This window comes from Mesocricetus auratus, unplaced genomic scaffold (genome assembly GCF_017639785.1).
Source record: "Mesocricetus auratus isolate SY011 unplaced genomic scaffold, BCM_Maur_2.0 Super-Scaffold_100004, whole genome shotgun sequence".
NCBI lineage: Eukaryota > Metazoa > Chordata > Mammalia > Rodentia > Cricetidae > Mesocricetus > Mesocricetus auratus.
In genome coordinates this window covers 52320148-52335935 of record NW_024429189.1, presented here as the reverse complement: position 1 = coordinate 52335935, position 15788 = coordinate 52320148, and the positions used below count along the sequence as shown (strand labels likewise).

Below are 15788 nucleotides of genomic sequence, written 5' to 3'. Positions count from 1 at the left end.
TTCCTTCCCTTTCTCATCGTAAGGGCTTCTGAAATTTCAGTTCACCAGGCCCTGCTTACTCTACTGACAGCACTGTTTTCAAGATTTGTCTTTTGTGGTCACTTCTTTTATGTCGGCCGATATTTATATATCTGATTTGCTGGTGCCACATTTTTTATAGATCTGATAACCACTGCATATGTCACTGCACAGTGTATTTTTCAGTTTTGTTTTTTGTTTCTCTTTTGGCTAACTGGAAATGAACTCATACATAATCTATGATTCTCTCTCTGTCTAACAAGTTAAGCCTCATCCATGTATTCAAGATTAATCTTCACTGCAGGTTAATATGTTATCTTAGGGCAAAGATTCTTTTGTGTTAAGATTACTTGTGCTATTTGGATTTGGTTTTATCATCACAAAAAAAATGTTGCAATGATGATTCTTACAAATCATGACAAGATTCACCAGTTCTGTGTTACCATTACTATTTATCTTCCCAAATCTTCATAACTACTAAAGGATCATGAGCAATAAATGAATTCTATTGATCATACTGTGACTAGTTAACAAACATTAGCAGACTTCAATTAAATTTAAATTTGGGTTTTTTCATATTTATGACTGAAGAAGCTTGTCTCTCCTCTCTCTTAAGTCCTGACTGTTTCTTCAATTCAGAGGACTTTTTTTGTTTTGTTTTGTTTCTGCAGCTAAGTAAAATGGTCAGGTTGTTTTTGTTTTTCATTCATGTAAAAAGTTCTCCTTTTAAATTCTTAGTTAGTCCACCCTAGGATGAATTCTCTTTGGTCTAGGTATTGATTTGGTGGCTTGTAAAACTTCATAGAACATTAGAAAGTTTCCAGCTTTACTATTCCCTTGAAGTGTGTTTACTATCAGAAATGACTCATTCCTGAACTGGAAAATTCCATTTAAAAAAATCTTGGAGTCCTTATGCTAATTTATATAAAGATTTCTTTTTTTATGGGCACTTGGGATGTGGAGGCAGAAGGATCATGAATTCAAGGTCATGCTCAGCTGCAAAGTAAGTTCAAGGCCAACCATGGCAACAGGAGACACAGTCTCACAAACAAAACTGAAAAACTATTTTCAACGGAAGTTCCATTTTTAAAATAGCAGTAAGACCACTCATATAAAGATATGAGTATAGATAATATAATGATTATATATACAATACAATATATATTCATTATGTATAACAAGTATATATCATATAAAGATATGAGTGATCCTATAGCTATCTGGTTTTTTTCTATCTTCTTATGGCAAGCATGTTATGTGTGTCTAAGAATTTTTCTTTTTTTAATCCAGGTTTTCCTATATGTTGATGCACAGTTATTCAAAGAATTCTTTAAGTCTCAGTTTTATCTATCATTATGTCCCTTTCCAATTTCAAATTTTGTGTTTGTTCATTTTTCAAATTTGTCAAGCATCTCATGTAAATTAAATGGCATTTAAAGTACACACACATTTTTCCTATATTCAACTTCCATGATTCTGTTGTGATGCATAGAATTTTCAAGATAATCAGATATAAATAATTCTTCATTATAATTGCTTTCACCTAAAAACACATTTCTGGTATTTTTTCCAGAAAATGACTTTTTCAACTTATTTTTCTTTTTATTTTTCTTGTCTTTTTGAGACAGCGTTTCTTTGTGTAGCCCTGTCTGTCCTGGAATGAGGTGTGTAGACCAGGCTGGCCTCAAACTCACAGACTCACCTGCCTTTGCCTCCTGAGTACTGGGATTAAAGATGTGAGCCACCACTGCCTTAAATTATTTTTCTATTACTGATTTCCAAAGTGGTTTGAATCTTAAGTGTCCACCACAGATCTATGTAGCAGAGGTGACACAAATTTCGGAAATAAGCCTAAGGACTGGAGAGAGAGCTCAGGACTGGAGAGCACTGGATGCTCTTCCAGAGAACCCAGGTTCGATTCCCAGCACCCACATGGCAGCTCACATCTGTAACTCCAGTTCCAGAGGCCGGATGCCTTCTCCTGACCATCATGGGCACCAGGCATGCACAAGGTACACAGTCCTATGTGGAGGTCACAGCCACTCACATAAAATGGTCTAAAAGTAAGCCAAGTAGAAGGTCTTACTCTTTGGGACATGCCTTTGAAGCAACTGTAGGAAGCTGCGGGTGCTTCTCTCTCTCTTTACTTCCTGGCTGTGAAATGTGAGAACTTTTGGTTGCTGTCTTTTCTTTTTTTAAAATGAATCTCACAGGACTGGATAAACAGCTCATTGAAGAGCATTTGCTGCTCTTGAAGAAGCCCTGGGTTCAGTACCCACATGGCAGCTCACAGGGGTTGCAACTACAGTTCCTGAGGAGTTGGTGCTGCCACAGGCACTAGGTAAACGAATGGCACACACACATCCATGCAAGTAAAACAATCACAAGACAGACAGACAGACAGACAAGATTCCTGCTTGATTGCACTTCATCTGGCTCACAAACTGGACTACTTCTATGCAAGGGCCCTGCACGCCTTCATGCTGGAGTCAAGGCGTGTCTCTGTGCCAGGAACCTTCCGTGTCAGGCAAGCATCAGTCAAGTCTCAATCCCTGGCTGATGCCTATGTCTAAACCATCCCTGCTTTGGATTCTGCCTCTTGCCTCACACTAGACTCACACAGTAGTTTACAACTCAGATTTCAAATTTAGCCACTAGGGACTTTTAGTGGATTGCTTACTTTCTGGACACTGGAGAGCCCAGCGATGTTTAAGAAATAAGTTTTTTCATGACTCATTCAGAAATACCATAGTGGAAGCCCTCCTCAATCACCCATCTGACAGGGATAAACTCTCTCCATTGGACTTTGACACAGGAAAAGCCAATTTTCTCACGTATATTTCTCTGAGCTTTTCATTTTGGCTAAACACCCATTTACAGCAAGGAAAAACCACACATATGAAAGAGAAATAAATGGCAAGGAAAAGACAATGGTGTAGAGTGTTTCTTACCCGAAGATAGGCGACCAGCTCCTCGCACTGCATCCGTCCCCCCTTGAAAACAGTCATGTTCTTGGAGTGTCCTGGGGACCTGTTATGGAGAAACAGTGCTCGTCGGATTGCTCCCTTTTGCTTGAGTTTATCCAAAAGAAGCTCCACCTGGAAGTCTATACAAACCAAAGCATTTATAACTAACACATTCCTTGGGGGCAGGTCACTGTCCTAGCAATCTAGAGTTTTCCTGGAAGCAGAGACACTCATTTCTGAAAAGTAAATTACTTCTAAATTCATAAAAATGCCTAAGCACTCTGGTGAAACAGCAACAAATTTATTCCAGAAAAGAATACCTAAATAATTCACTTATCCCCCCCCAAAAAAATGTCATACATAATTTATAGTGACAGTAATGAAACCAGGTTATCAGAAAGAAAAAAATTACTTTTAATTTCAACTTAGGGGAAGGACATCACTGACTGAAACAGAAGTAAATTAAAACTTTTACCATTGGACAAGGGGTGCAGATTGGTAGTATAATGTGTGAGACCCTGGGTTCCACCCCCCTCAAAACATGAATAGCCACACACCACACACACAACTTCTAATCCAAATGTCTTGCTGATTTTGTTAAGTATTGACTAACGTGCATCTAGTCACTATATTGAGTACTATGAACACTTTATATCACTTGAAATGGTGTTTGCAATGAGGCTACCCATTAAAGTGACAACTGAGTATGCTCTTTTGTGGGGGGGGTGGTTCTGGACAGGGTTTCTCTGTATAGTTTTGTAGACCAGGCTGGCCTCAAGCTCACAGAGATCAGCCTGCCTCTGCCTCCCTAGTGCTGGGATTAAAGGCGTGCGCCACCACCGCCCAGCAGATATAGCGCAAATTTTTAAAACCTCAAGTCTCGTTGCAAATTTCTTTAGATGTTTAATTTCGAATGCAGGGACATCCCCTTTCTGGTCTTGACAGCAACTTTGCCCTATCCTTGAAGCAGTGAGTTCACTCCAGCACAGGTTTCTCGGGGCCGTTTCCAGATGTGAAACAGTCCCAGGGACATCCCTTGTTCCCTCATTTCCTTGAGGTCTCTACACACATCTGGTCCTCCAAGGAGATCCCGCTTGCCGTCCTCTGCACATTCCCACTGAGAGCCGTCAGCTCTTTTAGTATTCTTCTTGTCCACCCTATCCCCACACACTAGCAGAAGTCAACTGGCAAACCTGCTCTCAGAACCACACCCATCCTTCCAGCAAACGGATTGCTGTCGGCTCCACACAGACTGAATGCAGCAACACAGGCCTTCCGCCCTGTCTAAGGTCTCAGTAGAGCACAGACTCGTAAATAATGAGTCTCCTCCAGACTTCATTTACCTCACATCATTAACCACTCAACATTCTAAATGCTGCCTATTTACCATTCTTGCCCTCGCAATGTCCAGTAACAAATACACTGCATCTGAACTGGCCTACGAGCTGCTGAAGAAAGTAATCATATATAATAATGCATCCTAAATGTCTTCAGCATAAAAATGCAGGGTACAATGATGATAACAACTACTTGAGCAACTGATGGTGTGTCTTGGGGACATAAGCACTGTACCTGTAGTACCATGAGCACACTGATTCTGCACAAGATACTCACTGAGCCTCTTCGGAAGAGTTCCTTTGCCATCTGCCTTTAAGCAGAACCTGACATTAAAACTGTAAGAAAAAATGTTTGCAAATGTAAATGCTACAATCTAGTTTAGGGAGAGTACTGAATATCACCCAAATTCACTTTTCTAATGTAGCTATCCCTTGGAATCCCGGGTGGTGGGAGTTGGTTCTAGGAACCATCTGTCCACTCCCAGAGATCAAAATCAGTGGACACAGAGGAATCAGTGGATACTGAGGGCTCCGATCGATATAAAACAGTGTTGTGTCTGCAGACAGGTGACATTCTCCGACTTTAAATCGCCCACAGCACAGTTATAATACTTAATACAATGGAAATACCATGTGGACACCAGCCATACTGCATTTGTTAAGGAAGACAGGAAAAAAGTTGGCACATTTCCAGTACAAACACAATTTTTATTGTGTATGTCTATCCACGGTTGGTTGAATTGACAAATACAGGTACAGAGAACTGATGATACAGAGTCTGCACTACAACACACTTTCTTCTTCCTTCACGTGTTCATGCTCTTCCCTGTATTTATGCATGTCAGTATGTTTGCATGTATGTGTATGTACACATGCAAGGAGGAGCGTGCCTCTGTGTACACACATGGAGGTCACAATTCCACTTTGGGTGCCTTCATTCTCTGACTTTTTTTTTTTTTTTGAGACTTGGTCTCTTATTCCCTGAAATACAGTGTGAAATATATTTGTCACTCTGTACCACAGTCACAATTATAAAAGCCTGAGTGCTCCTATAGAAAATGGTGTTGTCTCTGCACACACTGCTGTAGGTACCTTATTTGAGCCTTCTAATTTTGTCCACATAGCAACAGTAACCCAACACCCACAGGAAAGGCGAGTGTGGAGGAGAGCAGTAAAAATGAAGCTAAAGCCGTCACAACTTGGTTGCCAACCAATAAAACAAAGGGCTACTGTTACACAGACTTTAACAAAGGGAAATAAGAAGTGCAAGTTCGCTGTGTTTACAGGAATAGTCGAGAAAACCAGGAAAAAGTCCTCCTCAGACTCCTTCCTATAACGTTTCCCCATCTGCCCATGTGTCCATTGCACCCATAAGCTGGACCTAGCTTTTCTGTGTAAGAACCAGTAAGAGTGTTCCTAAAGACAGCATGCTCTTTGCGGCTCTCATTTCACACGAGTCAAGACTTTTTATTAGTTGACTTTCATATTTACTTTGACATATATGAAAATTTTTAAGTGTTTAAAATAACACAAATCCACTTTAACTATAGGACAGTTGAGTGACAAAGTAGCAAAAATTATGAAAATTTCATATGCAACACAAAAGAGAAAGTATGACATAGAGAACTCAAATACTGGATTTATAAAAATACATTGTGTGTATATGTGTGTGTGTGTGCAACAAACAAACTATTAGAGAAAAATAATTTTTGTAACATTCACATATATGATGTCTAAGAAAAACATAAATTTTCAGAATGGCCTGTTTAGAATTAAATTAAAGGTATGCTTACCTTTTCCTTAATGTATTTTTTACTATATATAGTACATTGAAAATTGCTTTCATATTAGCTTGTACTTAAATAGCTTTCCTGAAACTTGACATCCATAACCTAATCGGCAACATGGATATAGGCTGTGTTCACAGAAAGTGCCTCAGTGATATTACAATCCACCTAACTCTGTGTTGCTGGTACAGTGACTGAACTATTAATCTTACTCAAAACTAATACTAAACAAAGATCCTTACCAGGAAACTTTGAGATCTGTCCCAGGCAGCAGGCACATTTTATTGTCTTGATTTAAAATGCTAGGGTACACTTCAAGGCCAGCATTTACAGTGACAACAGGTCTGGCTCTAGTTTTAATTTTAAAAAGGGAGGAGGAGAAAGAGGAAAAAGGGAGAGAAAATGTTATTTAAAAATGGATGGATTAAATTCTCATTCACCCCAGATGCAGTTCAATGCCCATTGCTATTGGTAATGACAACAACAATTGTACTAGCCGAATTGCAAACATAAGATGGCCAACTGTTTCATTCTATCCACAACTGACCTAATTCAGTCCTGCATCCTGGCAATTGTTCTACTCCAGGCAAGTGAGACAATTGGTCAGCCTATCTGAATTCAGCACAATAGAGCACAACTAGTAATAGCTTTAGGACATCCAGCTAATTAGAGGGGACACAGTGAGGAATGTGAGTGCCACAAACCCACCTGTGCCGACAGGCAGATGAATAGGCAAGGACAAAAGATCCTGCAGCACAGGCAGAACGCCTACAGATCACACAACCAGGCCAACGTGTGACTTCTTAATGAATAGAATATTTACAGGACAGCATGCACATGTTTATTGTATGCTCTTTTTAAATATTTGTTTTTATTGTTTTAATTATGGGGGATGAGTGCAGGTGCACTCAGAGGCCATAAAAGGACATCAGATCCCATAGAGATGAAGTCACAGGACGTAGTGAGCTCTAGGAACTGAACTTGCATCCTCTGCAAAAGCAGTACCTGCTCCTAACTGCAATTTTTAAACAATTTATTTATTTGTATTTTATGCACAATGGTATTTTGTCTGTGTGAGAGTGTCAGGTCCCCTGTAACAGGAGTTTCCCCTGGAACAGGAGTTATGGACAATTATGGGTGGCTATGTGGGTACTAGGAATTGAACCAGGGTCCTCCGGAAGAGGAGTCAGTGCTCTTAACCACTCAGCCATATATCTCTCCAGCCCTCTAACTGCATTCTTAAGTGCTGAGCCATCTCTCTAACCCATGTTCACCCTCTCAATTATTTGAATAATTACCTCATGCTAGTGTTTCCTTATTAACAATAATTTTTAACTAAAATATACAATGAATATTACTATAACCTAAGAAATCCAAACTAAAACGCTATGGACTCTCAAATCTAAAAAAGTTCGAGTACCAAAAAGATGCTCAAAAATGTTTTGGACTATTTCAAGTTTTGGATTTTTAGACTAAAAATGCCTAACTGGCAAATCTCTGCAGATACTTGAAAACCCATACAGCTCCAAAATCTGAAACGCTTTTGGTCTTGAGCATTTCAAATCAGAGATATTCAACCTGTTAATACGGTTTTGCAAAATTCAGATGCACAACTCTAAGTATTATGCTAAAAAACAGTGGAGTCAGGCCAATGAAGCTGCTTCAAATGATGGAGTCTAGAAATGTGTAAGTTTATGTTCTCCACGGCTAGGAAGAGGTTGATGGATTACAGAGTCTTTACAGAGCCAGTGGTAACAACTTCTTGCCAAGTTCATCCCAGAACAGGCAGGAACCTCCACCTACTTAAGAGGTATTCTGAGGCAGAGGAAGTGACGACACACAGAACTGAGAGCATGGCTGTAGCTGAAGAATGAGAATTTATTCACTATGCTCTAGTTTAAATGCATGAGTTTTGATATAATGACATACCACATTTATGGTCATACAACACTGAGGCACAAGTACCTCTTCTAGGAAAATGGAGATCTCTATCACCTTCAACTCATTTCTGTGGAATTTAGGAATAGAGCCCAGTACTACATAAGGCAAGGTCACTTCCCATCTACTACGCTTCCAATTTTGATAGCTAAAAGTGTAGAAGAATGTCTTCAAACGAAATTTAAAAGTTAATGAGGAGAACTTCTGAATGTTTTTCTTAAAATATTTTTTAAAAACTACAACTCTTGGTTCTTTGAGACTTCCTTGAATATACACTATTTTGCAACAAATATTGAACAGAATAAATAATTTTATCATTACTTCAAGAAATTATACTGAAATTCAAAAATGAGTACTTAAGCAATTTTTTTCAAATAATTAAGAATATTCCTATATTGAGGAATATGGAACATACCTGTATAAGACAGCTCGATCCACACCAAAAGCTCCTACAACTAAGTCTTGAGAGAGTAAAACACATGTTAATAACAAAAATAGTTTTTAAAATATGCATTATTCTATAACATACTTCATGTTCCCAGATTTTATTCTCAAAGCCAGGAAATTTTAAGATAATATGCACAAGGCAAAACTAAGTCAAATGGCGAATAAACTATCAGCATCAACTAGACTTTGGTTTCAAAACTAAACTCCAAACAAACAAATATTCTATACATGAAAGCAGATGGAATTCAAGCAGCAAGGACAAAATTCATTTGTTTTTATGTAAAACTGGTTCGCAATTTGGATAAAATTAAATCAGAGTTCTATCCCATATATACTGAAGCTAAATTTGAAGAGGCTCTCTCAACACAAAAAAATAAAAGATAGATTGGATTTCAGGAAAAATTAAAAATTTCTGCACACCTTAGATGTAAATATGAGAAACTGGAAAATAAATATAAGAATTTGCACACCTTAGATGTAAATATGAGAAACTGGAAAATAAATATAAGAATTAAGGAGATAATATCTCAATATTTGAGACACTGGACAAATCTTAAAAAATAAATGAATGAAAAAGGAAAAACTACTTCAAACGAGGAGAAAGATATTTTAAATATTTACAAAAGTGAATATAGAATATACAAAAATACTTATCCTTACTAACATCCAAAAACTACCCACTGAAATTATTACTCACCTACTATATAGACAAAACTGTTATAAAATAAGAACAAGTGTGGGGAAATAAGCACATGTTTACTGTTACTGGGTGTTTAAAAAGTTGACAAAGCCACATTGTGGAGGAAATAAACTTAAAAACTGGCAATGTGTACAAATGGCTTCAAAAATGGCATGCTTCTTGGGACTGAGGAGACAGCTCACTTCATAAAAGTGCTTGCCAGGCAAACCCGATGACCTGAATTCAGACTGTCTGAATAAAAGCTGGACACAATACAAATGTCTACAATCCTAGCATGGTAGAAACTGAAGCTCCCAGGCAAGCTATGCTGCAGCATACAGACCCTGTCTCAAACAAGGTAGAAAGGCAAGAATCAACCAGAAGGCTATGCTCTGACCTCCAACACATCCTCCAGTCTCCTCATTGGCCTCAGCTACATACAAACAAGCACGAGCACAGTACGTGCACAGGTGTGTGTACCTTCAGCCACTCATACAAAGAAACACAACCACAGTACACACACACACACACACACACACACACACAACACACACACAGACACACAACACACACAGAGCATTCTGTGGAAATAACAACTATAGAATTTTGTCCTAAGGAAATATTTAGGGACATACAACAAAGTTATAGATATAAACACCAAAATACAAAGTAAAATAAGATACTACACAGTTATTTGTTACTATGGGAAACATGAAATTCATGGTTTAGAATAAATGTTCCTGGTATTCTAAAGGAATATACAAGAGACAGCATAAAAAGCATGAGGCTGGTTTTCTTTTTTAATTAAAAATCAAAAACAAAAACACGGTACTAAAAAGATGACTACAATAGAGAGCCCTGGCTGCTCTTCCTGCAGATGCAGGTTCAGCTCCCAGCACCCACATGGTGACTCACCACTGTCTGTAGCTCTAGTTTCAAGGAATGTGACGCCCTACTCTGGCCTCTGCCGGCACTGCACACACAAGATGCACAAACATTTATGCAGGCAAAACACCCATATGCACAAAACAACAAAAACCCATATATTATATACTCTTATGTATGTATATTTGTATATATGTATATATGTATATTTGTATATATGTATATATGTATATATGGAGCTGCACACCTGTAATCCCAGGCACTCAAAAGACAAAGGCAGGAGGATTATGGGTTCCAGAACAGCCAGCCTGGGATACATAACAAAACCTGCCTGAAACAATCACAAAGTACAGATGCATCAGGGGGAAAGGGAAAGCTATGTTTTGCTATACTAAGGTCTGTAATGCACATATTCCAGTCACAAGCATGTCACTGAGGTTATACATAGAATCTAGATTAGCTATTTCAACAACAAAAGTCATCAGGATTCTCTAAATTTTACTTCATGTAAAGAAAGGATCCATTTTGACCTTCATCCATTATAACACTCAAAGGGTATAAGAGTCTAAAACTGATGGTCTTATTCTGCAGATTAACCCAGTGGGAAACCTTGGACAAGCTACCTTTTTTTTTCACATCCACCAAATGCCCTTACTGTGAGCTAATTTAACTTACATCTCACACAACTGTTACTGAGAAAATTCAGTGAAATGGTACAGTTTGTTTTTAAATCAGAGTGATTGCTCCAGGCTAGGTTGGTGGATCCATAAGCGAAGTGTTCACTGCACAAGCATGAGGACTTGACTTTGTATCCCCTCCCCCCCAATCCCTCACCACCCCACCACCCCCACCACCATACTCAAGCCAGGTATGGTGCTATGCACCTGGAATCCCAGCATGAGGAGGGGGAGGGGAGGACAGGAGGAGCCCCAGGACTGTCTCAACCAGCTTAGCCAAATTTATGAGCTCCAGAAATACAAGGTGACAGAGGAAAACACTAGACACGATCTCTGGCCTCCACATGCAGGTGCGCTCGTACACATACACACACACACACACACACACACACACACACACACACCTATCATTGTATCCACCCATAAAAATGTTCATTAAAAACAAACATCAATGGGCGTCATTCCCAAAACTTGGAATGTTCATTTGGCTTCTATGATTTTTTCTGATACTTTAAGCGATTAAAGAATAAATAAAAGTGTGTTTCATATTGCACACTCCCATCAAACATGGCTGTGTTTTCTTCCTGTCTCTGTTGATGATGACAGTAAAGTCTTCATCAGCATTTAGATATTACATGGAACAACAGACAAGAATAGAATAGCTAATACTGTTGGAACTGAAACAGCAAGAGCCATGTGTATCTGTAGGAAGTACCTGGATATCCATTTCTGTCGACATCTGTAGCTCCTTTCATTGAATAGCCAAAGCTTGGGGGCATGCTCTGAGCAGCCCACTGCCCCTCGAGGATCTGAGACGGCACCGAATTCAAGCCTGTTGACCTTCCATTGAAGATATAAACAAGTCCTTTTTGGTCTTCACCTCCGTATGGAGCGGCGATTGCAATATCTGTGGACAGGGGAGCAGGTGGAGGACTGATGAATTAGGAAAGTGTGCAGGGAGGCCAGAAGAGATTCTCAGTACTAGCGTGATTCATACAATCCATGTGATGGTAACGGTTGACGTTCTGCAGAGTAACAGTCTAGGCTGCTACAGGGTCATGTGCCCGTAATCACAACACTCAAGAGATTTAACACGGGAGGATTCGGAGTTCAAGGCCATCCTGGGCTATGGAGTGCTATTCTCTCAAAGCAACAGAAAACAAAACAAAAAGTGGCATTCTAGTCCAAACAGATGCAAGGAAAACTACAAAAATGACGTTAATTTGGAGGCAGAAGCCCTGGGTCTGATCTTGGACAAGAGACTTCAGCTTTCTGGACCCAAAATGAGTCATTTTATATGACAGATGGGATTTACAGATCATCTAAAATTCTCCATGGTTCTCCTTCTAAATTGTGCATGAGCTTTATTTTACAAAATTAAAATCTGGTTCATCATTTCAAAGTTCTTACTTCTTGATGTTGTTCAAAGTATACTGAAACAACAAAAACATAAAAGTTTTAATTCTTTAAAAGAACCCTAAATGATACTAAATGGTCATAGTTGCCACTCCTAACTTGAAAATAAATGCCTATACCAATTTCTCCTTTCTCTGATGTTACCAGTCTAGACATGGATGCCTCTTTGGCTTATAATGGCTTCTCTGTACTGGCCACACCAAACTGCTTTGATGTCCTCACTGTACTAAACCACCTCATCATGCCTCCTCAGTGACATCTCCTGAGATACCAAGCATGTCTGGATGGCTCATTCTTTAGGAGAGACCACATGCCTGGGAATATCTCAAACACCATGGTAACCATATTCTAGTAGCCTTTTAATACACACTCTATTGCATGTTGGGTTCCCTAAAAATGTGTCTGGCTGATTACCCCTTTTTTTGTTTGTTTTTTTGGAGACAGGATTTCTCCATGGAGAATTTGCTCTGTAGACCAGGCTTGCCTCAAATTTAGAGATCCACCTGCCTCTGCATCCCCAGGCCCAATGAGACCAGGCCCTTTATGCTTCTACCGCCATTGCCGTCCTGGCCATGAGGGACTGCATCCCCTCCAACTGTGAGCCAGAGTAAACCCTTCCTCTCTAAGTTTGCTTCATATCGCTAGGTTGTGGCAGCACACACCTTTAGTCTCAGGCCTTGAGAGGTAGAGGCAGGCAGATCTCTGTGAGTTCAAGGCCAGCCTGGTCTATCCAGGACAGCCAGGACTATTTCACAGAAAAAAAGTCCTGTCTTGAAAAATAAACAAATGTTGCACAGAGAACACCCAAGTGTGCTTTGTCTGTAGTTCCCTTGGCCTTGACTCTGTGCTAAAGTCTGTTCTTTTCCTCTGCATTGAAAGGAGTACTGTGTCCTTTTAAATGTATTCAGAAAATCAACACATCGTGTTAGCTTAATTAAGTATGGATCACCCAGGGTGTCCCTTCAAATGGTACTGAACGTAGTGAATTGTTGCATCTTGCTGATGATGCAAATGTTGGCAGTGGTTTTGCAACTGTTTTGATTATAGAAAAATAATAAATTAGAAAAAAGAAAAACAAAAGAAGTTGCTTCACATCAGGTAACAGCAGCAAGTAACAAATTCACCTTTTGATGATATCTAAGTTTTCTTTTTGCTGGGGGTTTGGGAGACTGAAACAGTGGCACTCACTGTTATCAGATCTGAACAAAACTAGATTGGAGTTACTTACCAGCACATATGAGCATAGTTACATAAGCATAGCTCAGGAAATATTCCACTAGAGACAATACTATTCACAGTTCTCTAGACCTTCAACACTTGTTTTATTTTAATGATTTAATGCATTGGTGTTTTGCTTACATGCATGTCTGCGTGAGAACTGGAGTAACAGACAGACAGCTGGGAGCTGCTTTGTAGGTGCTGGGGATTGAACCTGGGTCCTCTGGAAGAGCAGTCAATGCTCTTAACCACTGAGCCATCTCTCCAGTCCCCAATTGTCAACACTGCTAAGGTATTTATCTCCAAACACTAAAACTTTTTTATATAAAAAAAATCTTTATAAACCAGGCAGAGGTGCCGCATGCCTGTAGTCCCAGCATTTGGGAGACGAAGGCAGTTGAATACGAGTTTGAGGCTGACCTAGTCTACAGAGTGAGTTCCAGAGGACAGGCCAAAAAGAAAGAAGGGAGGGAGGGAGGGAGGGAGGGAAGGAAGGAAGGAAGGATTATAAAGCTCAAAGATTTTTGCTGTTGTTTATACATGCCGTTGCCAAATAACAATAAAAATATGAAAGTAAGACTGCAATATCCAGGAAATGTCTTTAAAGTGACTGGACTACCTTTGTCTTAGCTGTTCCACAGAGCCCAGTAACAAGGAAAGGGACCACAAGGTAGAAAATCAGACACGGTTTTGCTTCTTATCTCAGGTTTTGTTATCACTAAGCGATGATTTGGCCTGGCCCACAACCGTCTTTTCACACCTTGATATGAGCTTTATTCTACAGTTGTTATGTTCTTTGATTTAAACAAAAAGATTTAAGACTATTTTAGGAAGCAAAAAATAACTTGGGCTAGGTGGTCACTAAAGCTGAAATCCTTTATGGCTATTCGAGCTGGTGGATAACATACAACTGCCCATAAGATAGGAGTGAAGGCATTTCCTTTTCCTAGACAGAGTCAGCTGTACTATTGAGCTTCTCAAGCCTTCTTAATAACTTTCTATTATATACAGCTGATAACACAAACTAACCAACAACTCATCTCTCCTTAATATACTTACAAAAAAATTCTTGTTATTTATTTCCTGTATCTAATTTTTCATCTGTTTTTCAGGTTCTGGAAAAAAGCTATGTAGTAAAAGCCAACTTTTGTTTTTAAAAGTATCTGTAACTATTGAAATGGGACTACTATAAAACAATGGGCTTATGTCATTTACAGGTCCCCATGAAAAAAACACACAACCTCTCTCTGAGGGAACAGCTACTGTAGAGCTACGGCTATAAAAATGTTAGCGGAAACTCACACCTGAGGCAGGCATTAAGTCATCATTGCTTTGACAATGAGCCTGGGAGCTGTCTTTGACTTGGAGTCAAATGGACAGTAGAGGGCGCTACCACGCAGCAGAGCAGGATGCAGAGGGCTCCCTGGGAATGAAGGCTCCTTTCAGAATTTAATCAGTTGACATTCTTTCTAGCTCATGAAAGCCAGGTTTTGAAAAATGAGCATAATTTCCACAGAGCCCAGTAACAAGGAAAGGGACCACAAGGTAGAAATGAGCAAAATTTTTCAAAAAACAAACAAACTTGTTTTTAAATTTGATGTCAGTGATGTGCTTGCCATCTTTCCAGGAAGCAGGTTTGCTTGTAAGAGTTTCTATAGATGTCATTTCCGAACTTTTTCGGGTGACACAGAAAATCGCTTTGATCTTACCGTTGAAACCATCCTGGTCCAGGTCTCCCAAAGGAGCTATGGCACTTCCAAATCTGGCAAAAACCTCAAATCCGTTCAGCTTTGTAGTCTGGAAGTCTCCCGATGCTCTCTGCAGAGACACTGAGACCTGGCCCACCTCTTGGAGTTTCCCGTCAGAGCCTCGGTCCATGAACAGAGGTGCTCCAATAAACACATCTGCATAACTGAAGGGAAAGAATGTCCTCACACACAAGATCAAAGTCCATCCAACAGCATTTCTCTTATTTTTCTATTCTATGTGCATGGGTGTTTTGCCCGCATGTGTGTCTGTGTGTGCCGGATCACCCTCAGATGCCAGCAAAGGGAGTTGGAGCCCTAGAACTGGAATTGAGATGGTTATGAGTCACCATGTGGGGGCACTGTGAATCAAACCCAAGCCCTCTTCCGGGTTAGCCAGTGCTCTTTCCCACTGAGCAGTCTTTCCAGCACCTCCCCTCATCAGCAAACTGTTAATAAAACTCTATTTCCCTCCCACACACTCTGCAAGCCTCTTATGGCTACATTGAAGATCACTCATAAAATCACACTGTCATGTTTTAAGGCAGTGTTTCTCAACCTATGGGTTGTGACCCCATGAGTCTCATATCAGATATCCTGAGCATAAGATATTTACATTACAATTCTTTTTTGGGGGGGGGGAGTTTCGAGACAGGGTTTCTCTGTATTGGTTTG

At 39.7% G+C, this 15788-nt stretch overlaps 1 protein-coding gene and 1 non-coding gene across 3 annotated transcripts in view; one reads left to right on the top strand and one right to left on the bottom strand.

The window, feature by feature from the left end:
* The window catches only part of Itgav (integrin subunit alpha V), a 78326-nt gene that overhangs the window by 22709 nt on the left and 39829 nt on the right, over positions 1–15788 (bottom strand). For both annotated transcript variants that reach the window (XM_005065105.4, XM_013121461.3), the window contains exons 12-17: positions 15078–15280; positions 11450–11641; positions 8462–8507; positions 6351–6458; positions 4599–4657; positions 2970–3124 (exon numbers count right to left, since the gene is read on the bottom strand). In XM_005065105.4, coding sequence (XP_005065162.1) covers positions 2970–3124; positions 4599–4657; positions 6351–6458; positions 8462–8507; positions 11450–11641; positions 15078–15280 — 763 coding nt within the window. The remainder of the gene's footprint in view (positions 1–2969; positions 3125–4598; positions 4658–6350; positions 6459–8461; positions 8508–11449; positions 11642–15077; positions 15281–15788) is intronic.
* LOC121140595 lies at positions 12940–13073 on the top strand. Its single transcript, XR_005877519.1, has one exon. It is a non-coding gene; the product is annotated as a small nucleolar RNA SNORA22 (small nucleolar RNA).